This window comes from Lynx rufus, unplaced genomic scaffold, assembly GCF_022079265.1.
Source record: "Lynx rufus isolate CCGP_SWC_20201006 ecotype Redwood Valley unplaced genomic scaffold, mLynRuf1.p SCAF_2, whole genome shotgun sequence".
NCBI classification, from domain to species: Eukaryota; Metazoa; Chordata; class Mammalia; order Carnivora; family Felidae; genus Lynx; species Lynx rufus.
Genome location: NW_025814834.1, coordinates 95,131,990 through 95,155,984, shown reverse-complemented (window position 1 = coordinate 95,155,984; position 23,995 = coordinate 95,131,990). Strand labels below are relative to the sequence as shown.

General features: G+C 35.2%; 1 protein-coding gene across 1 annotated transcript in view; it reads right to left on the bottom strand.

Moving 5' to 3' along the window:
- The window catches only part of ZRANB3 (zinc finger RANBP2-type containing 3), a 303,611-nt gene that overhangs the window by 91,481 nt on the left and 188,135 nt on the right, over positions 1–23,995 (bottom strand). Inside the window, exons 8-9 of the mRNA XM_047084772.1 lie at positions 19,204–19,435; positions 15,332–15,417 (exon numbers count right to left, since the gene is read on the bottom strand). Coding sequence (XP_046940728.1) covers positions 15,332–15,417; positions 19,204–19,435 — 318 coding nt within the window. The remainder of the gene's footprint in view (positions 1–15,331; positions 15,418–19,203; positions 19,436–23,995) is intronic.

The following is a 23,995-nucleotide window of genomic DNA, read 5'->3' as shown; positions in this document are numbered from 1 at the left end:
AAGCACCTGACTCTTGATTTTGGCTCAGGTCCTGAACTCATGGTTTGTGAGACTGAGCCCCACATCTGACAGCACAGAGCCTTCCTTGGATTCTCTCTCTGCCTCTCCCCTGCTTGCATGTCTCAAAATAAATGAATAAACTTAAAAAAAGTTGTTTATTTATTAAAAAAGAAGTGGTGAGGGAAGGTTGCTTATACCAATCTCTGCCCTCCATATTTCCCAAATTCCCCTAATAAAGCCCACCAAGTCTATAAATCTTTTTTTTTTAAGTTTATTTATTTTTTTGAGGGGGTTGTGGAGGCAGAGAGAGAGAGAAAATCCCAAGTGGGCTCCACACTGTCAGTGCAGAGCCTAACGCAGGGCTCAAACTGGCAAACCGTGAGATCATGATGTGAGCCAAACCAAAAGTTGAACACTTAACTGACTGAGGCACCTAGGCGCCCGAAGTCTATGGATCTCCTTAGCTAAGAGTACCTGTGCTGATGTCATATTGCTTAGGATCTTGAGCTGGAGGCCTTTTAAGTGCCCAGGGCCTAAGAATTTTCAAAGTTCTATGAGGATTTTTAAAAACAGGAGAAATAAAGTAAAACACAAAACAAAACGACCCCCCAAAACAAATTACTTGCTCCAAATGTCAATAATATCAATTCCAATGATAATAGTATAATCAAGTATTCTCTATGAAGTAATTCATTACACCCTGACAACTCTCTGTGACAGGTAAAGTACCAGTATCATCCTATCTTGTGAACAAGGAAACAAAAGCATAGAAAGGTTGATGAATTTGTCCAAGGTCTCAAAGGTGGTTAATAGTAGTACTAGGATTCAAACTTGGCAGTTAGACTCCAAAGTCCTGCTTGACTAAAACCCATATTTGACATAATGTAAAAATTATATTTAATGTGGAACTTGGGATTCTTTTGCTATGTCTGAGTTCATGTGTGTGTGTATGTGTGTGTGTGTCTGTGTGTTGGAGGCAATGGTGTACAAAACGAGATTCTGAGACCTAAGAAGCATTCTTAACTTCAGGTCTTGCCCCCTTCTTTCCTATTTCAGACAAATGATTGAATAAAATGTAGGTTGTACCAAATACGGACTATTAAGCAACTACTCATAAGAACCAAGCAACCAACTGAGGGAGATTTTTGCAAATCCTATCTCTGATAAGGAATTAATATCCAAAGAATTCATACAACTTAGTAACAACAAAAAAACCTGATTAAAAAAAAATGGGCAAAGGATCTAAGTAGACATTTTTCCAAAGAAGACATACAAATGGCCAATAGGCACATGAAATGATGTTCAACATAACTAATTATTAGGGAAATGCAAATCAAAACCACAACGAGATAGCATCTCATACCTGTTGGAATGGCTATTATCATAAAGATAAGAAGCAGTAAATGTTAAAGAAGATGTGGGGAAAAGAGAACCCTTGTACTCTGCTGGTGGCAATGTACAATGAGTGTAGCTGCTATGGGATACACTATGGAGATTCCTCAAAAGATTAAGAAAAGAACCACCATACGATCCAGCTATTCTATTTCTGGGTATTTATGCCAACAAAAAATGCTGATTTGAAAATATATATACATTTCTGTGTTCACTGCAGCATTATTTACAACAGTCAAGAAATGGATGTGTCCATTGACGGAAGAATGGATAAAAATGTGGTATGCACGCGTGCACGCACACACACACACAGTGGAATACTACTCAGCCACAAAAAAATAATGAAATCTTGCCATTTGCAACAACATGGATTGATCTCCAAGGTATTATGCTAAGTGAAATAAGTCATTCAAGGAAGGGCCATGGCGGGGTGGGGAAAATAGATGGTAACTAGACTTTTAGTGGTGATCCCTGCATAAAGATGTCTAATTATAATGTATGCTTGAAACTATATAATGTTATATACCAATTTTATCTCAATTAAAAAAAATTTGTAAATAATTCCTGTGTCTCCAAAACCGGGAAAATAAATGGTAAAGAATAACAGACCAGGTAAACAGAACATAAACTTGTTCCACAAATCCTGCAATATTATGTTGTTCTGAGACTCAAGTAAGGTATCATCACAAAAAGAGCAGAATGTATATTACAAAGTAAGTAATCAAGCTGCAGATAAAAGGAATCATCAAACTGTAATTTTTTTCCCCACCCTAACCATAGTCAGTTGATGGGATGAAAGATATGGAAAATCCTTCAGGAAGATATGGAGAATTTATTTCTTCAATCCAGTCAGACAGTTGGGTATGGGGATGTTTCCCATTCAATGAACTGACTTTTGATATAAAAAAACTTTGGGAACCCAGTGTTCTGAGACAATATCCTGCTCAGAAGACCATACATGCTCATCAGTGTAACTGGATATCTGAGTGCTCTAAACTTCAAACTGTAGGAAAAAGTAAGAAGTTGCTGTTTCATTTAAGGGAATATAAGAATTCAGATGCAGTGAGCCATGTGCATGGGACAGATGGCTTCTCAGGAGTATACTCATCTCCTGTTAGTAGAGTTCTTTGAGCTCTGTAAAATAGCAGATTCTGAAGCACTAGGAACCAGTTCAGTGAAAAGAAGCTCAAATGTGCATAAGAAAATCACAGAGATGGAAATAATGTCTCATGTTTCTATAGCAGAGCAAATATTAAGATGTATTTGAATTATCAAATAGTGGTCAGGACCAAAAGAAGCCGAATTAACTGAAGCAAACTATTCACCTAAACAAGGTACACCTATAACTCAGTTATAGAGATAAGCCAACATATGAATCCAAGAACTATTTTTCTTGCTACTTAGATACATTTGGGAGCAAATTAAAAATCTATCCAGATCTATGAAAATGTATTACTTCATGAAATATCTCAAAGTTGTAATATGACTTCACAGCTCTTATGTAACCCTGAGTTAGAATTGTGAATATCCTAAGTGTAAGCTTCTTTTTTTTTATTTTAATTTTATTTATTTTTTTTTTTTAATTTTTTTTTTCAACGTTTATTTATTTTTGGGACAGAGAGAGACAGAGCATGAACGGGGGAGGGGCAGAGAGAGGGAGGCACAGAATCGGAAACAGGCTCCAGGCTCTGAGCCATCAGCCCAGAGCCCGACGCGGGGCTCGAACTCACGGAGCGCGAGATCGTGACCTGGCTGAAGTCGGACGCTTAACCGACTGCGCCACCCAGGCGCCCCTTAATTTTATTTTTGAGAGAGAGAGAGAGAGAGAGAGCGAGAGCGAGAGCAGGGGAAGGGCAGAGAGAGGGGGAGATACAGAATCCAAAGCAGGCTCCAGGCTCCAAATTGTCAGCACAGAGCCCGATGCAGGGCTTGAACTCACAAACCGCGAGATCATGACCTGAGCTGAAGTCAGACGCTTAACCGACTAAGCCACCCAGGAGCACCATCCTAAGTGTAAGCTGCTTGATGGCAAGGACTATGTGTTTGTATTCCTGACACCTAGTATAATGCCTGACATACAAGTAGTTTATAAATTAATGAAGTAGTGAATAATGAATATCCCACAGTTTTTTTTTCCATACCTTTTTAAAAAAATTCTAAGTTGATTTATCTGTTTTTGAGGGGAAGGAGGGGCAGAGAGGGAGAGAGAGAGAAAATCCCAAGCAGGGTCCACACTGTCAGCACTGAGCCCAATGTGGGGACTCAAACTCACAAAACCTGAGGTCATTACCTGAGCTGAAATCAACAGTTGGTTGCTTCACCGACTTAGCCACACAGGCGACCCCACTTCCCAAGTCTTGAGAATAAATATACATTAGCAAGCAAAAACTAAAGCAATAACTGGAGCTTGTGGAGGGACACATAATTAAGCTTGGCAAATTAATTATATTTATCAATTCTTTCTACGGAAAACCTTCTAACATGAAAAGAAAGGAATTTAAGCTATTAAACAACACGACCAAAGAGAATGAGAGAAAAGAAAGTAACGGGTAAGGAATTTCAAACAATTTTTGGAAAAGAGAAAGTATGTAGAGGGTACGTTCTCGTTAAAACATGGTGAGTGAACATCTCCATTTATCCTCAATCAAAATGAGTACAAAACAATATGAATATGCTAACTCATCAGGGCAAAGATAATGCCAACAAAACAAAATAAAACAAAAAACAAAAAACGAAAAAACCCAAACCACAACAGTCAACAATGTGAACATATTCTAGAAGCAGAAAAATAGATGAAGATGCTAACAAGACTGAGAACACAAAATACTAACAACTTAAAAAAGGCTGTCCACAATTAAAAGCATCAGATACCTTAGGAGTGGAAGTATGAGATGGTAGCTAAAACCAGAACAATGGTTGAAAGTCTGTATAAGGAATGCTTAAATGTCCAGATTCTCTAGTCATTCTCATCCCAACCCACAAGACCATAGTTTTATTGTATAAAGAAACTGAATCAGGGTTCAAACCTAAAAAAAAAAAAAAAACAATAATAGAAGGTGGGGAGAGGTGCCATATGAAAACAAGACAGGCTGAGATAAAGTCTACATACTGAGGATTAAGAATATTATTCTGCTTCCCTTGTTTGTGACACAAAGATGGTAGCTAAGTTTAAACCTCCACAAACAGCAGAAGAGTGGAGGATACCTTTTTCCCTTAAAAAGTTTAAAAGGTCATGGGGTGCCTGGGTGGCTCAGTTGGTTAAGCATCTGACTTCAGCTCAGGTCATGATCTCGCGGTCTATGGGTTTGAGCCCCACATCAGCCTCTGTGCTGACAGCTCAGAGCCTGGAGCCTGCTTCAGATTCTGTGTCTTCTTCTCTCTCTGCCCCTCCCACACTCACGCCCTGTTTCGCTCTGTCTTTCAAAAATAAATAAACATTAAAAAAAATTTTTTTTTAAAGTTTAAAAGGTCACAGAAAGACACATATCAACATATCAATGTCCACATATTAACATTTGGGGATTTCCCAGTGAAAAGCTCATACTTTTCTAGTCAAAAAGCTCTTCTAATCAACTAGTCAACTTTTTACATTTTCTTTTTTTTTTTTTAATTTATTTTGAGAGAGGGAGCATGTGTGTGCACATGTGTATGAGTGGGGGAGGGGCAGAAAGACTGAAAGAGAAAATCCCAAGCAGCCTCTGTGCTGTCAGTGCAGATCCCAACGTGGGGCTCAAACTCACAAACCCTGAGTTGACATGACCTGACTTGAAATCAAGAGTCGACTGAATCTTAACTGACTGAGCCCCCAGGGTGCCCTAACTTTTTACATTTTCAATCTTAAATATGAATGGACTTTCAAATATCGACAGACACTGAAGAAAGCATCCAATATGAACAGAGAGGAAAACAAAATGAAAAAGAAATTCAGAGTAAACATACAATGCAGCAAACAGAAGAAAAGTTAAAAACAAAAAATAAAATAAAGCCAAAAAAACCTCAGCAGCAACAAGCACCCTAAAACAGTAAATTCCTTTCACATGAACATTTAGAGGCCATGGTAGGGTTGATATTTTCCTTGTTTCAATGTTGTTGTGTTTCAGGAAAGAGAGGCCCAAGGAGATAGAGACAGGTCGGGGGGACAGCGGGTTGGTGGAATAGTCAGAACACGCAGAGTATTTATCAATTATGTTTGTCATCTTCTATGATGTGGTTTGTGGCACCCCCAAACAATGACAATAGTAACATCAAGGATCTCTGATCAAAGATCACCATAATCAAATATGATTATAATGAAACATTCTGAAATATTGTAGGAATTACCAAAATGTGACACAGAGACATGAAGTGAGCAAATGCTGGTAAAAAATGGCACTGATACATTTACATGACATAGGTTGCCCAAAATCTTCAATTTGTAAAAAATATACTGTGAAGCACAAAAAAGCAAAGCACAATAAAATGAGGCATGCTTGTATAGCTAGAACAATAGTGGCTATGAGTTGGTAAATACTGAAGCTGATAAAGAGTACATGGGGATTCATTATACTATTGTCTACTTTTGTACATATTGAATTTTTTCCATAATAAAATATTAAAAAGAAGACCAGAAAATAAGGAAAAAACAAAAGCTGGGGAATCAGGAACTTGAGAATGCAATAGAACAGAATGGATGACAGGTGTGCACCATGTCCAAAGAAAAAGCAGTTGAAATTAAAGTAAAACAGAGGTCTCTGGAAAGGGGACCTCCAGGAATATGAAAAAAATACATACATATATATTTTATGTGCTTGTATGACATTTTGGAAGTTGACAGATCTGTTGGAATCTTTGAATACAAATTATGATGGTTTTATTGAAAAACAAAAGATTGAAAAAAGGAAATAATTATAATATAAAAAGTTGACCAAGAAAGAACCAGTCTACTACTTAATCTTTTAGAGAACAATATTTAATTTATTTAGCCCATGGTGAATCCTAGAGACACAGATAGTGAATTACCAGATAATTCAAACACTGGAAAGAGAGTGGAAGAAAAATGGTGACAAGAGGTGTTTAAATTACTGCTCTTTTACTTTTTAGTTTTGTGATTTGGACAAGGGACTTCTTCCAAATCTGTTTACTCATCTATAAAATGGAATCATTTTAGTATCATCATTCTTAAGAGAACTGTTGAAAGAATTAAAGCTAATATATCTAAAATATATGCCTTATATATAAAACGTAATATGCAGCTAATAAAAATGACATATTTTAGTTACTGATTGGAGAGATATTCTAACAATAATGTTCAATAAAAAATCATAGTACAGAAGACTATATATAATATGGCCCTAATTAAATAAAATTGCCTACCTATTCATCTCCATTTCTCACTCTTTCTCCTTCTGTCTCTACCTCTGACCTCCTATTGACCTAAGTAAAGAAGTTATCTAAAGAGAAAGTTATCAAAACACACTTAGTAATGGTTATTTCTACATAGTGAGAATTGAGTTAATTTTTACTTATTTAAAATTTTTTTCTTGTTTGATTTGTCACAATGATCATTTTTCCAAAGCAATACAAGATCTTTAAATTAGTAAAAACAAAGGAAAATAAAACAACTTAAAAAGACAAGATTAAAGCATGGGGTAAAGTGATGCTGATTGAAATTAGCAGATGACAGCATTACATGTAGGCTATAGAGAAAAATGAAAACAATTTACTTGTTAGTATACTTGGATTATAGCATTTTTCTTTCTGGTTTTATTATATAGTATTATACTTTTTTTCATATATATGTATGTATATTTTATAAGTTCTTACTCATATTAAGCCAAAATCTACCTCCCTATTAAGTTTCATTTCTTGATAATAGTTTTGCCCCCTGAGGCCACAAAGACAAAAGTCTAATTCCTTTCAAACATGACAGATCTTTAAATATTTAAAGACTTGTTCCCCCTAAGCCTTCTCTTTTTCAAATTCCTATAGGCTTCATAAGATCAAGCACTATGTCTTATTCATCTTTGTATTGCCGGCAGGTCTGAAATAATGTCTTAAATATAGTAGGCAATCAATAACACAGGCATTTGTAGAGATGAATATGAAATACTCTCACTATTCTGGTCACCCTTTCCCAGCTATGTTTTCATTTGTTAACATACTTCCTATAATATAACTTTTAGTCCCCTCTCAGTTCCTCATGCTCCTTATCTCCAATGACCTTTCTAAAACTCTACTCCAACCATTCCAGTTCTACCTGGTAAATTCAGACATTCCACTCTGTAATGCCCCACTTACTGGTCCAGTTGTTCATTTATACCCACTGTATCTTCACTATCACATCAGGACCTTTCCGTCAATTGACCACACTACTTTCACTATATTCACAACATCCTTCCTGTCTTCATGCCTTTCCTCACCTTGCATGGATTTCCCAGTCCATACATCAACTTTGCTCTTATTAACATCACATAATTTCCTTGTCCCACAGTCCACCTGTCACAAGCTGGTAAAAAAAAAAAAAAAAAAAAAATCTTGGATAGATCCAACCAAAAGACTTTTCTAAGACTGTACCCACACTACTAGGTGTTGTTGGGGAAACTGTACCTTTGCCATAATACCAGTTCCACAACAAATCTAAAATTGCTGTTCTCAAATGGATACTCAGTGTGCTGCAGTCAATTATGCCACACTAATCTCATTATCTCACTCCCCTTTCAGCAATATTTCACACTGTGTAGACATCCATCAACATTCGCCCCTCTATTTTTCCATTTCTCTAAGCACATAACTGTCTTTCCCGTTTCCAAAAAAATTAAACTCATCTTCTTGCCACCCTGAAAAACATAGATATTCTCAATAATACCATGTAGCCATAAAAAAGGACGAAGTTATTTACACATACAAAAAAAAAGAACAAATAAGTGAACCTCTGCTTAGGTCCATAAGGACAAAATAAAAAACAATGCAGATGTTTATACTGTGTAGCATCTGTGTAAAAAATATGTATCTGTTGGATGCCTGGGTGGTTCAGTCAGTTGAGCATTTGACTTCAGCTCAGGTTGTAATCTCGAGGTTTGTGGGTTCAAGCCCCACATCAGGCTCTGTGCTGACAGTGCAGAGCCTGCTTGGAGCTCTCTCTCTGCTCCTCCCCCCCTCAAAATAAATAAACTTAAAAAATATGAATTTGCTTGAAAATGCACACAATTTCTGTGAAAAAATTAAAAACAACGTATAGTTTCCAGAAAAAAGTGAGTGAAAATATTTTTCAAAATACATACTCATACAGATTTAGAAGTTTGAACAATGTGAAAGTGTGGTCTTAAAGTGATGTACAAACCAGACTTGTACATCTAGTCATTTATGTGCCTTTCATGCTTTAAAACCCCACACTGAGGAGGCTAGCAGGCAGAGGGAATGGGGAGTTACTGTTTAATGTTTGGGATGATGAGTGAGTTCTGGAGATAGATGGTGGTGATGTACGCACAACATGAATGTACTTAATATAACTGAACTATAAACTTAAAAATGGTTAAAATGGTAAATTTTCTCATGTATATTTCACTGTAATAAAAAACTCTTGCAATACTAACAAATAAAAAACATAAAACACCTTCCAGTGCCTTCTTACTGCTATTCTGATGAAGAAGACCCCATATAATACACCCATAACTAACTCCATTCTGTCTTGAGACTCTATTTTATTAGCTTAAAAATATTCATATGACCTGGCCTACTTTTAGTTCCTCAAAGGCTTAGCAGTCTCTTTTGCTCTCAGACTTAGCACATAAAATTTCTCTTCCTGGAATGCAAATAATATCACTTACTCACAGGATGCCCTTTCTGTCCTTTGTGACGTGAAAGTTCACTCTGTTAAACTCTGCCATAATATCCTTTACTTCCCTTGTATGACACTCACCACAACTGTTATTATCTGGTTAGTGTTTGTTTGACTTGAGACCTCAGTGAAGGTTGGAACCATGTAGGTGTTGTTCTGTAATGCATATCTGATGCCTAACACATAGCAGTGCAAATAACAGATACCCTATAAATATTTTTTGAATGAATGGGTTAATTCAAAATTAAACCCACTCCAGATACAGTCTAATCAATGAGTGGAGTAGAACCACCCCTTACCTGGAATGTTAATCTGAATAGTATGTCTCAGTATTACCTTATTTTTACCAGTTATGACAGACCGGTGGCTTCAGCTTAGCCTATGTTTATTCAAAACCAGAAGTCTTTTTGAACTAAACTAGTGATGATAGGTGAGGATTTCTCAAATCCCTTCCACACAAAGCAGACTTTCTAAGCATAAGTGCAAAATTTGTCCTATTAATTTTTATCTAATTATTTTTCAAACTTATCTCTGCCATCCAGTATATTCACCATTTCTCTCAGATTTTAGCCATTTGCAAATGGAATAGACCTGACCTCTATTTAGCTCATAGATAAGAACATTAAATGTGACGGTGCTGAGGACAAAATACAGTGCAATTCCATAAGAGACATTTCTTGAAGCTGGCAAGACCTATTAATTAACACTTGTGGAAAAGGGCTACAAATACCTTTAATATGTATTGACATCCAGCATTTTCTCTCTCATAAAAATTTAGACAACTATTTCTCCTAAGAGGTAGAAATGGCACAAAATATCAGCAGTAATGAAAGTTTAGAAAATTTGATAGATTTTCATAAAAATATGCTGAGATATTCTTAACCTTTAAGCATGACATCAGGGAGGACAAATTTGTCTTCCCATAGTGTGCCTTTTGAAGGTGGCTGCCGATAACAGAATGCTTCGCTGGATTATATATGTGTCCCCTTTTTCTGTGGAAAAGAACATTTATTAAAGTTGCCATTTCTGAGGTCTTTCTTACTGCCAGGAAAAGTGAAAAAAAAAAAAAAAGGCAAGATGAAGTCAGATACAGCGCAAGCCATTTAATGTTGCCAGGTGCCTAGAAAGTGACAGAGCGTGACTGGGTGATCTGTTAAAGTCTTTCCTAGCTCTAATGTGCTAATGGTTGATGACTGAATGTGCTGCCTATCCAAATCATATTTGTATTTATAGCTTCCCCTAACTATAATGCAGTACAGTGAATGATGTAAGAGATTGTGCATATGGGATGTTCTGGTTGAGTAATACTTTCTCTGTGCCTCTCAAGTCAAACCAGGTAGCTAGACTTCTCATCTCCAAACCACATTTGCAGTAGTATACTTCTGTTTGTGATCTCATATGTATCTAATAAACTTTATCAAGATTAAGTTGTATTTTTGCTCAAGCTTCATTTAACTTAATTTGAATACAGCCATGATATTTCAAATATAAAATATGGGTCTAGAACTGAATATCTAACCATAATGTGCTTTCTGCACAATTATAGTGTGAAAATGACATCTTTATGAAATCGAAACATTATGGACAAAATTTAACATTCCAAACTAACTTAAAATGCCAGGAAATGCCTTGATCTGAATCATAGTTTATGATACCATACTGGTTTCAAGGTAAAGAAGTAAAGGAATAACATAAAATTTTTGAAATGGAATCTGGAAGAAAATGTCTTTTGAGAAGCATAGTAATAATCTTGAAGTGGCTTTCTCTAGTAAATAGGAAATAGAACAAAATCTCCCCAATCATAAAGCATTTCCAAAATGTCATTTTTTCTTTGCAACAGCATATATATTAATAATCAAGAAAGGGCCAGTTATACACTTCTGTTTTCATATGACAAATCCTAATCAGAAAAGATGAAATTCTCTGACTCTAGGATTTCTTAGTCCCCTAAAGATAAATCCAATTAATATGTTTGTTTTATGTAAGCAAACTTTTGGCATTTATAGTCTGCAATAATTGTGACTAAGAGCTTCCTAACAATATGTAGCATCATGTCTATTTGGCATTATATCTTAAAATTATTTATTATTATTTATGTATAGAAAGACATGATGACATGTTCTAGTCACAGGACTAGAATAATCTTGAAATTCATATGGAACCACAAAGGACCTCAAATAGCCAAAGGAGTCTGGAGAAAAAAGAACCAAATTTCAAGATACAGTACAAAGATATAGTATTCAAAGAGTATGGCAGTGGCACAAAAATAGACACTTAGATTAACGGAACAGAGTAGAGAGCTCAGAAATAAACCCACACTTATACAGCCAATTAGTTTACAACAAAGGGGGCAAGAATATATGATAGGGCTAAAGACAGTCTTTCAATAAATGGTATTGTGAAAACTGGACAGCTACAAGCAAAAAAAAAAAAAAGAAAGAAAGAAAGAAACTGGACCACTTCCTTATACAATATACAAAAATAAAATCAAAATGGATTAAAGACCTAAATGTGAGACCTGAAACCATACAACTCCTAGAAGAAACATAAACAGTAATCTCTGAGACATCACCCTTAGCAACGTATTCATGGATGTGACTCCTAAGGGCAAGGGGAAAAAAAGCAAAAATGAACTATTGAGATTACACCAAAATAAAAAGCTTTTGGAAAGCAAAGGAAACCAGTAACAAAACAAAAAAGCAACCTATGAACAGAGAAAGATATTTGCAAATGATATATCTGATAAGGAGTTAATATACAAGACATAGAAAGGACTTAGAAAACTCAACACTGGAAAAGCAAACAATCTGATTAAAAAATGGGTGGAGGATCTGAATAGACATTTTCCCAAAGAAGACATACAGATGGCCAATAGACAGATGAAAAGATGCTCAATTAACACTGCTAATAATCAGGGAAATGCAATTCTCCAAATCATATTTGTATGATTCTCCAAATGATATGATTCTCCAAATCCTATGTGTATTTACAGCTTCCTCTAAATATAACCCAATCAGAATGGCTAGTAGCAAAAGATAAGTGTTGGCGAGGACGTGGAAAAAAGGAATCCTTTGTGCACTGTGACTGGGAATGTAAAATAGTGCAATCACTATGGAAAACAATATGGAGGTTCCTAAAAAAATTAACAAGAGAAATACCATATGATCCAGTAATTCCACTACTGGGTATTTACCCAAAGAAAACAAAAACACTAATTCAGAAGATATACGTATCCCTATGTTTATAGTAGCATTATTTACAATAGCCAAATTGGAAGCAACCCAAGTGTCCACTGATAGATGAAAGGATAAAGAAGATGTGGTATATAAACACAAAAAAATCATCATCAGTCATACAAAGGAATGCTATTTTGGCATTTATGGCAACATGGATGAACCTAAAGGGTATTATGCTTAGTGAAATAAGTCAGACAGACAAAGACAAATGCCATATGGTTTAACTTATATGTGGAATCTAAAAAACAAAACAAATGAACAAACAGACAAAGCAAATTCTTAAATACAGGGAATAGACCAGTAGTTGCCAGAGGGGGAGTGGGTGGGGATCTGGGTGAAATAAGTGAAGGGGATTAAGAAGTACAATATTCCAGTTACAGAATAAAACATGGAGATGAAAAGTACACTACAGGGAATATAGTCAATAACATAATAATATTGTATGGTGACAGATGGTGACTACATCTCCTGTGGTGAACACTGTACAGAATTGTTAAATTACTATGCTGTACAACTAAAATTAATATATCATTGTATGTCAACTATACTTCAATAATTAAAAATTAATTATTATAATCAATGATGTATGCTGAATTTTATCAAGTTACATCTCAGCATAAATGGAGATGATATAATGAAGTTTTTCCTTTTCATTATTAACATGACTATATTAATACATTTTCTAATATTAAACTATACTTGCTGATATGAATCCCATTTGCATATGGCTAACATACTAGGTATTTTAAGAAGTTTCTGGTTTATACTAATATTGAAGATTCCTACATTTACAATCTTAAGTAAAAATAGGTCTGTGTGTGTGTGTGTGTGTGTGTGTGTGTGTGTGTGTGTGTGTAAGATACTGTGTGACAGTATCAGTGTTCATCTGACTTCATACAGTTTGGAAGGGCTCTTTCTATCTCTGTTCTCTGCAGTCCTTTAAAAAGCACCAGAACACCATGACTACATAGGGTTATTTAAAAAACTTGTAGAAGGATAAAGGAAAACACACACACACAGAAAAAATGTACGGGACTAAGGGACTCATATCACAAAGAGCTGATTTCTATAACATATAAGATTTCCAGTATATCAGTAAGAAAAAAAAAACAGCCAGTAAGTTTAGTAGAATAAAAGGTAAAAAACATAAACACAACAAAAAGGAAAAAAGTACAAATGACTCTTACATGTATGAAAAAATGCTCAATTGCATTTAGTAACATGAGAAGACAAATGTGTATAACAACTACCGTCACATTTCATCAGCAAAATGAAATAATTTCTATTTGAACATGGTGGCAAGGTGTGGGGAAACAGACAATCTTATTGCTGGTGGGAATATAAATTGGTATAACTATGGTGGAGCACAGTTTGAAAAAATCTAAAAAATATACAAATACATTGTACCAGCAACTCCTCCTCTATAAATTTATCTTGCAGACTTACTGCTATGTGTGTGACATGAAATATTAAAATAGCTTGTAATTATTGAGTACTCACTACATGCCACTCACTGTTCAAACCTTATAAATATTAGCTAATGTAAGTCTCCTAATAACTCTTTGAGCCAGGAATAATTATTTTCTCTTTTTAGAGCTAAAGATGCTAAGGTATGGGGAGGTAAAGTTACTTTTGTAAAATGAAACATGTTAAGTACTGGATAGGAATATAAAAGACAGGTGGCCCAGTTCTAGTTTTGCATGCTCTTTGCCAATACAAAGAGAGGCTCTTTGCCTCTCAAAATGTGCAAGAGTATTCACTGCTGTATTGGACCCAACAGCTATTTACCACAAAGGACTATTAATGGTAGACTAAATAAGTTATAGTGCATTTAACAAAAAGAGGGGCACCTGGGTGGCTCAGTTGCTTAAGCGTCAGACTTCAGCTCAGGTCATGATCTCATGTCACGTGGGTTCAAGCTCTGCAACGGCCTCTGTGCTGACACCTCAGAGCCTGGAGCCTGCTTTGGATTTTGTGTCGCCCTCTCTGCCCCTCCCCAACTCGTGTTCTGTCTCTCTCTCTCAAAAATAAATAAACTAAAAAAATAAACTAAAAACAAAAGAGAGCAAGAAGAATGTCAAAGCCCTTTTAAGAACTCATATAGAAAGCTCTCTAATACATACTAGGTGAAAACAGCAAACAGCACACAATGTGTACATTATACTACTATATATTTATATATATACTTATATATTTATATATATACTTATTATATATTTATATATATGCATATAAATGACATGAAACGATATTATACATACAGAATCATAAGTACTTTTTTTTTTTAACGTTTATTTATTTTTGAGACAGAGAGAGACAGAGCATTAGTGGGGGGAGGGTCAGAGAGAGAGGGAGACACAGAATCGGAAGCAGGCTCCAGGCTCCGAGCTGTCAGCACAGAGCCCGATGCAGGGCTTGAACTTGTGAACCACGAGATCATGACCTGAGCCAAAGTCGGACACTTAACCAACTGAGCCACCCAGGTGCCCCAATCATATGTACTTTTTAATCCATGGAGTATCTCCAGAAGGATACACAATAAATCGCCAACAGTGGTTACCTGGGAACGGAAATGGTTGGCTGGGGCATGAGTGGAATGGGAACTTACTTTTCACTTTTGTAGACTGTATACACTTATCCAGTCAATACAAATAAATAATTTCAAAAATAAAATAAATGGGAGGTAAATTAGAATAAAGAAAAACTGTCATTACCTACTTCTTTTATTTATTTTATACATAGGTCTTCCACAAAAGATTTTACTTGAAGAAATTATTCCATAACCACAAAAGTTCGAAAAACACTGGAATACAGAATGACTAATGAAACCATAATGTTCACAGTAAGTATATGAGGATTAAAATTAATAGGAAGTAGTTTTTCATACCTCATATGGGCATTACAGTATCTTTTGGCATACTCGGTCCATGTTCCAAATTTTTGTGGAAAGAGAGCTTCAATCTGCATGAAAAGCTGTAACAACACAAGGGCTCTCAATATGTTGCAACATTTTGAAGTAAATATTATTACTATGATAAATCCAGTTAACAAAATAATAAAAAAAAGAAAAGAGAAAATCTACCTCTTCTTTCTCAAGCCTCCTCCTCCCCCTTCATCCACCCATCTCTGCCATCCTATTCTTCAGGGATAAAACTGCTATCCTTTTCTCTAACGTACATTTATATATTTTGTATGCCTACATAAGGATATGTATACAATAAAACCTTGATTGTGAGTAACTTGTTCTGCGAGTGTTCTGCAAGATAAGCAAATATTTCTAATAAATTTTAACTTGATAAATGAGCAATTTCTTGCAATACCAACAGTATATGATGCTGAACGTCACATGATCACAACCGAGCCAATGGTTCTTCTCACTTTCTCTCCCTGAGAGATCGTGGGTGATCGTCTCCCATGCTAGGATGCTTGGTCTCAGGCCATGGTGTTTGGCAGAAATCAACGATTTAGGAATCCTTTCCTTCATTCTAGGTCATACTGCCTGCAGATACAGACCCTTTTCTCTGCTGCCTTCTTGCCAGTTATATTAAATACAGCATATGACAAGAGTTTACTAACACTGTACTGTAGTCAACATCCATCAGTAATAGTGAAAGTCATCCTACACAATAACCCTTGTCTCTTGTCTCCCTCACACCAGCCACGAAGGTTTTCAAAGGTAAATGCAAGTTCATTTGTTTATTTTTCTTTATATTTTGTATTTTAAAATTATTCTGTTATATTACATTATTGTAATAATTTTTATATGAATATTCTTGTGTCTTGGAATGTATCATCTGAATTTCCATTATTTCTTATAGGGAAACTCACTTTGAAATACAAGTGCTTTGGATTACAAACATGTTTCTGGAATGAATTATGCTGGCAAACCAAGGTTTTACTGTATATTCTCTTTTATTTACATGAAGCTCATCATATTATACATATACAACTAGAATTTTGTCCCCTAAAATATGTCTTAGACTTTATCAAAGTACATATACATCTATTTGTACTTAGTTTTAAAAATTAACTAAGCAAAGTATTACCATAATAAAGCATTGTTTAAAAGGCCCATGGCACTCATTCCTACGTAGAAGTACTGTAAAATATTTAAACAGTCTCCTGATCATGGACATATAGGCTGTTTCTAGCTTTTATACAGTTATAAAAGTTAATAACATCATGTAAGTCTATGTATGTGTATGTGTGCATATATAAACATATGCAGGTGTAGGTATACGTATCTACAACATCTATCAATAATTTATCTATTCACTTACCTATCTATGTATCCATCCATCTACCCAACCATCCACTACCCACCAATCTGCATCTCCATTAGATGAGACTGTAGAATATATTTTTAGAAATGAAATAGGTGGGTTTAAGGTATGTGCTTTTTAAAGTTTGACGGATGTTACTGTGTTACACTGTAAAATGCAGGTCCCAATTTATATTCTCATCAATAATATGACATCTTTCATTTTTATAACTTTGATAGGCTACACATAGTAATGTCTTTTATTTTAGTATGTTTTTTAAAATTAGCAGCTTCATTGAGAAATAATTCATATATCACTTTTATTGTTCATACTTTTACAGTGTATAATTCACTGGCTCTTCATATATTCACAAAATGCCTCAATGACCACTATCTAATTCTGTAATATTTTTATCACTATAGAAAGGAAGCCCATACCCATTACTAGTCATTTTCTATTCTCCCTCTCCCTAATCCTGGCAATCACCAATCTGATTCCTATTTCCATTAATTTGCCTTTCTTGATATTTCACATAAATAGAATCATACAGTACGTAGCCTCTGTGTCTGACTTTGTTCACTTAGCATAGTGCTTTCAAGGCTCACCCATGTTGTAGAATGTATCAGTACTTCATCCTTTTTATGGCTGCATTTTCATTATCCATTCATCAGTTATGGACACTGGCTTCTTACTACTTTCTGGATATTACAAATAATGCTACTATGAACATCTGTATCTATATAATTTTTTGTGAATATATGTTTCAGTTTTCTTGTGTATATACTTAAAAATGGAATTGCTAGGTCTCATGATAACTCTGGTTTTAACTTTCTAAGTAATTGACAACAAGTTTTCCAAGGAGTAAAATTTATAGCAGTATATGTCTATGTTAAAAAAGAAGAACAATCTCAAATCAATAACCTAATTTTCTACCTTAAGACATTGGGAAAGAAAGAGTAAACTAAACAGAAAACAGCAGGAATATATAATAAAGACTAGAATGCAAATAAACAAGATAGAGAATGGAAAAACAACAGAAAAAAAAATCAATGAAACCAAATACTGGTTTTTGGAAAGACTGAGATATTGAGAAAATTTTAGCTAGACTACCCAAATTAAAAAAAGAGAGAGAAGACTCAAGTTACTAAAATCCAAAATAAAAGAGGGGACATTACTACCAACCTCATAAGGAAGAAAGGGAATACTATGAACAAATGTACACTAATAAGTTAGATTACTTAGATAAAATGCAAAAATGCCTAGAAAGACAAAGAGTATCAAACTGACTCAAGAAGAAATACACAATCTAAACAGACATATATTCAGTGAAGAGAATGAATCATTAATTTAAGAAATACCCACAAAGGAAAACTCAAGCTCAGATGGCTTCACTGTTAAACTCTACTAAATATTTAAAAACAAATACCAATGGTTCATAAACTCCTCTAAAAAACAGAAAAGGAGAGAATACTTCCCAACTCATTCAATGAAACCAGTATTGCTTTGACAACAAAACTAAAGATATAACAGGAAAACTATAGATCAATATCTCTTCTGAATAAACACACAAAAATCATTAACAAAATAAAGCAAACTGAATCCAGCAACAAATAAAAGGATGATAACACAGTCAAGTGAGATTTATCATGGAATGCAAGGTTGGTTTAACATCTGAAATCAATTAACATAGTACACCTTACCAATAGCTATCTCCCAGTCTTGGTTTACTAATCAGATAACAATTGCTGCTTATGTTAAGTGCTTACCATGTGCCAGGACACACAGCAAGATACTTTCAAACTAGTATTTCCTTTAATTCTTACAACTACAAGACAAAAAGCACATTGTTTTCTATGACTCAGTGTTCATTAATAGAAAGGACTTCTCTAGGTTACAGTGACCCTTACAGACTCATAAGAATTTCATCCATCATTTCTTTTTTAATTACTCTATGCTCTACTTGGCTCTAAGAATAGTAAGGCTAAATGGGGTATCAAACAAATACCTTATTCCTCCATTCTAAGTAATTACCCTATCTAATCTGAACATAAGTACTAGTTTCTCTCTATCTTTCCAACCATGGATTTTGAAGTAAAAGAGAAATAGAAAGAAGTTCTGTAATGCAATACAAAAGATATAAAATAGATTAAAATCCAATCCCAAGGAGCTTAAAATGTAAAACGACAAACTGGATAAGTAAAGATTAAAACCATATCAGAACCACAATAAATGTGGTGACTATTACAACTTTACACTAAATATGAAAACCTTATGCCAAAAGTAAAAACTATTTTTTTATATACATGTGCAAGCACAGGAAAGGTTCACATATAAATAGAGAAGACAGTCATAGTAAAAGATGTATTTAATCATTAATAGCCATCTAGAAGTTCCCAAAGTATTCTTCTAGCATTTGAAGCAACTAATTTAAAATTAAACACTGCAAAATAGGTGAATGATATATATTTTTAAAGCCAAAGTATAAGGATTCTAATACCTCTTCAGGCCTTCCCAAGGCTGGAGTTCCTGTAAGAAGAATGGCTCGTTTGGCTGTCTGTACTATTGGTAGTAAAATCTTGCTGCGGGTTGCATTCCTGGACTTCATGTAGTGTGATTCATCCACTATAACAACTTTGAAATTCTGATTATTCAATGCACATATCAAAGTCTCTGCATCTGTGGTTAAAAGACCATAACCTAGAATTGTCACTTTGCTTGTAGATATTCTCCTAGGGAAAAAAAAATCCATATATTTAAAAATATTTCAGTAACCAATTTATCTTAAACAATACAACTCTTTGGGAAGAAATTCAGAGGAAATAAAGAAAAATACTGCTGAAACTCAATTTCTCTTAAGATTTTAGAGTTTTCAGATATGACAAGCGAGAATGCAAAATTTAAAATTTTGGTTAACCAAAACCAAATTTTTGGGTAAATTGTCTTTGGAAGATTTTGACATCTACCAAGCCACATGTTACTAGGATTAGGATATTACTTCTGAGAATATTTGCTTCCAGACATCTAGAATTGTGGATAAAGTGGATACTCAAATATTAGTTGAATCTTTATTGAAGCCTTCCCACAGAGAAGACAGCAAGCAGCATTTTTCAGCCCAGGTGGTAGTGGGATTTTGAAGACACTACTTAGTATTGAAGGGCTGTCCAGTGCACAGCAGGGCATTTCATATTCCTAGACTGTCCTACTAAGACCAGCGGAGTCCTTGAAACCATGACAACAAAAATTCCCAGCCATGGGGTGATGAAGTATGGGAAAGGAGAGAGGGTACCACTTTATACAGAGTAACACGGGGCTCAAGAGATCTCTAACTTTTGGACTATGTAATTATTCATACATCTATATTATTATTTACCACGCTATAACGAAATTTTTCATTTACATATTTATCCTTTGCTAATTAATGAGGACAAAGAAATATGTCTTATTTATCTTTGTGTATGCAGTGTTATGCTCCTAGTGAGTTTGGAGAATTAAATAGTTAGACAAATAAATGAAAAAACAATAAAATACATTACTTTAGCATTTTCTATAACATCAGCGAAAAAATACAGGACAGTCTTCTGCAGTTCTCTACCCCCTAAGAGAAAAGGCAGAGCTCCTAAATATTACAATACAACAATACAACAATTGCATTTAAAAAATGTTTTAATTTATTTTTAAAATTTTAATTCCAGTGTAGTTAACATAGTGTTATATTAGTTGTATTCAGTTGTGTACAATATAGTGATTCAACAATTCCTAGTGAGTACTCACCTAGTGAGTATCAAGATAAGTTCTACTCTTCAATTTTTTTTTTTACATTTATTTATTTTTGAGAGACAGAGAGAGACAGCGCGAGCAGGGGAGGGGCAGAGAGAGAGGGAGGCACAGAATCAGAAGCAGGCTCCAGGCTCTGAGCTGTGAGCACAGAGCCCGACTTGGGGCTTGAACCCACGAACCGTGAGATCATGACCTGAGCCGAAGTCGGATGCTCAACCAACTGAGCCACCCAGGTGCCCCGATAAGTTCTACTCTTAATCCCCTTCACCTATTTTACCCACCCACCCTACCTACCTCCCCTCTGGTAACCATCTGTTCATTGTCTATAGTTAAGAGTCAGTTTCTTGGTTTGTCTCTTTTTTTTTTTTTTATTCCTTTGTTCATCTGTTTCCACATATGAGTGAGATGGTATGTTATTTGTGTTCTGACTGGCTTATTTCGCTTATTATTATACTAACTATATACAGGTTGGTGCAAATGCCAAGATTTCATTCTTTTTTAAGTTTTTTTAAAATTTATTTTGAGAGACAGAGAGAGAGAGAGAGAGAGAAAGCACAAGTAGGGGAGTAACAGAGAGAGGGAGAGAGAATCCGAAGAAGACGGATGCATAGCTCAATCTCACAACCATGAGATCATAATCTAAGCCCACATAAAGAGTCAGATGCTTAACTGAGCCACTCAAGCACCCCTTCATTCTTTTGTTATGGCTGAATAGTATCCCATTCATTGATGGGCTATCCATCCATCAATGGACAATAGGCTGATTCCATAATGTGGCTACTGTAAAAAAATGCTGCAATAAACATAGATACATATATCCTTTTGAATTAGTGTTTTCATATTCTTACAGTAAATACCCAGTAGTGTGATTACCAGATCATATGGTAGTTTTATTTTTAATTTTGGTGGAACATCCATACCGGTTTCCTCAGTGGCTACACCAGTTTCCATTCCCTCCAACAGGGCATGAGTGTTCCTTTCTCCCCACATCCTCGCCAACACTTGTTTCTTGAGTTTTTGATTTTAGCCATTCTAACGGGTGTGAAGTGACATTGTGATTTTGATTTTTATTTCTCTGATGATGGATGATGCTGAGAATCTTCTTATGTGACTGGTGGATATCTGTTTGTCTTATTTGGAGAAATGTCTGTTTATGTCTTATTCCCCTTTTGTAGTTGGGTTGTTTGCTTTTTTGGATGTTGTGTTAAGTTCTTCTTATATTTTGGATTCTAACCCTTGATCACATATGTTGTTTGCAAATATCTTCTCCCATTCAGTAGGTTGCCTTTTAGTTTTGTTGATGGTTTCCTTCACTGTGCAGAAGCTTTTATTTTTGCAATATAGTCCCAATAGTTGATTTTTGCTTTCATCTCCCTTGCCTTAGGAGACATATGTAGAAAAAAGTTGCTACAACCAATGTTAGAGAAATTACTGCCTGTGCGCTCTTCTAGAATTTTTATGGTTTCAGGTCTCACATTTAGGTCCTCAATCCCTTTGAGTAAATTTTTTTGTATGATGTAAGAAAGTAGTCCATTAACATGCTGCTGTCCAGTTTTCCCAATTTGTCTATGATTTGTTGAAGAGATTGTATGTTCTTGCATCCTTTGTCAAAGATTAATTGACATATAATTGTGGGTTTATTTCTGGATTTTCTATTCTGTTACATTGATCTATGTTTTCTATTTTTGTGCCAGTACCACACTATTTTTATTACTACAGCTTTGTATTGTAACTTGAAGTATGAAATTTTGATCCCTCCAGTTTTGTTTTTCCTTTTCAAGACTGTTTTGGCTATTCAGGATCTTTTGTGGTTCCACAGAAATTTTAGGATTGTTTGTTCCTGTTCTGTGAAAAATACTGTTGGTATTTTGTTAGGGACAGCATTAAATGTGTAGACTGCTTTGGTAGTACAGACATTTTAACAATATTTGTTCTTCCAATCCATGAGCATGGAATGTCTATTTCTTTGTGTTGTCCTTGATTTCTTTCATCATTGTTTTATAATTTTCAGAGTACAGGTCTTTCACCTCTTTGGTTAAGTTTATTCCTAAGTATCATACTATTTTTGGTGCAATTGTAAATGGGATTTTTTTTTAAATTTTTTTTAACGTTTATTTATTTTTGAGACAGAGAGAGAGCATGAACAAGGGAGGGGCAGAGAGAGAGGGAGACACAGAATCTGAAACGGGCTCCAGGCTCTGAGCTGTCAGCACAGAGCCCGATGCGGGGCTCGAACCCATGGACCGTGAGATCATGACCTGAGCTGAAGTTGGAGGCTTAACCGACTGAGCCACCCAGGCGCCCCTGGGATTATTTTCTTAATTTCTCTTTCTGCTGCTTCATTATTAGTGTATAGAAGTGCATTTTCTATCTTGTAATGTTACTGAATTCATTTATCAGATTGGTGGTATCTTTAATGGTTTTCTATATAGCATATCATGTCATCTGCAAACAGTGAAAGTTTTACCTCTTATCAATTTGGATGCCTTTTCTTTTTCTTGTCTGACTGCTGTGGCTAAGATTTCCAGTACTATGTTGAACAAAAATGGTGAGAGTAGACATCCCTGTCTTGTTCCTGACGTTTAGGGAAAACCTCTCAGTTTTTTCCTCATTAGGAATGATGTTAGCTGTGAGTTTTTCATATAAGGTCTTTATTATGGTGAGATATGTTCCCTCTAAACCTTCTTTGTTGAGGATTTTTATCATGAATGTATCTTGTAGTTTGTCAAATGCTTTTTTTTCATCTATTGAAATGATAATATGGTTCTTATCCTTTTATTTATTTATTTTTAAAGATTATTTGAGAGGGAGAACATGAGTGGAGGGAGGGAGGGAGGGAGAGAGAGAAAGAGAGGGAGGGAGAGAGAATCCCAAGCAGGATTCAGTGCTGTCAGCACAGAGCCCCATGTGGGGCTTGAACTTACAAACTGTGAGATCATGACCTGAGCCGAAGTCAGACGCTCAACCAACTGAACCACCCAGGTGCCCCAATCCTTTATTGATGTAATGTAACAAGTTGATTGATTTGTGAACACTGAACTACTCTTGGCTCCTGGAAATGAATTCTGATGGATCCTGGTGAATGATTTTTTAACATACATTGTTGGATTTGGTTTGCTAGTATTTTGTTGAGGATTTTTGCAACTATGCGCATAAGGAATCTTGGCCTGTAGTTCTCTTTTTTGGTGGTGTCGTTGTCTGGTTTGGTATCAAGGTAATGGTGGCCTCATAGAATGATCTGGAAATCTTCCTTCCTTTTTTATTCTTTGGAATAGTTTGAGAGGAGTAGGTATTAACTCTTTAAATGTTTGGTAGAATTCTCCTGTGAAGCTATGTGGACTTTTGTTTCACTTTTTTGAATATTGATTTGATTACACTGCTGGTAATCAGTCAGTTCAAATTTTCTATTTCTTCCTGACTCAGTGTTGGGAGATTATATGTTTCTAGGAATTAGTCCATTTCTTCTAGGTTGTTCAATTTGTGGGCATACAATTTTTCATAATAATCTCTCA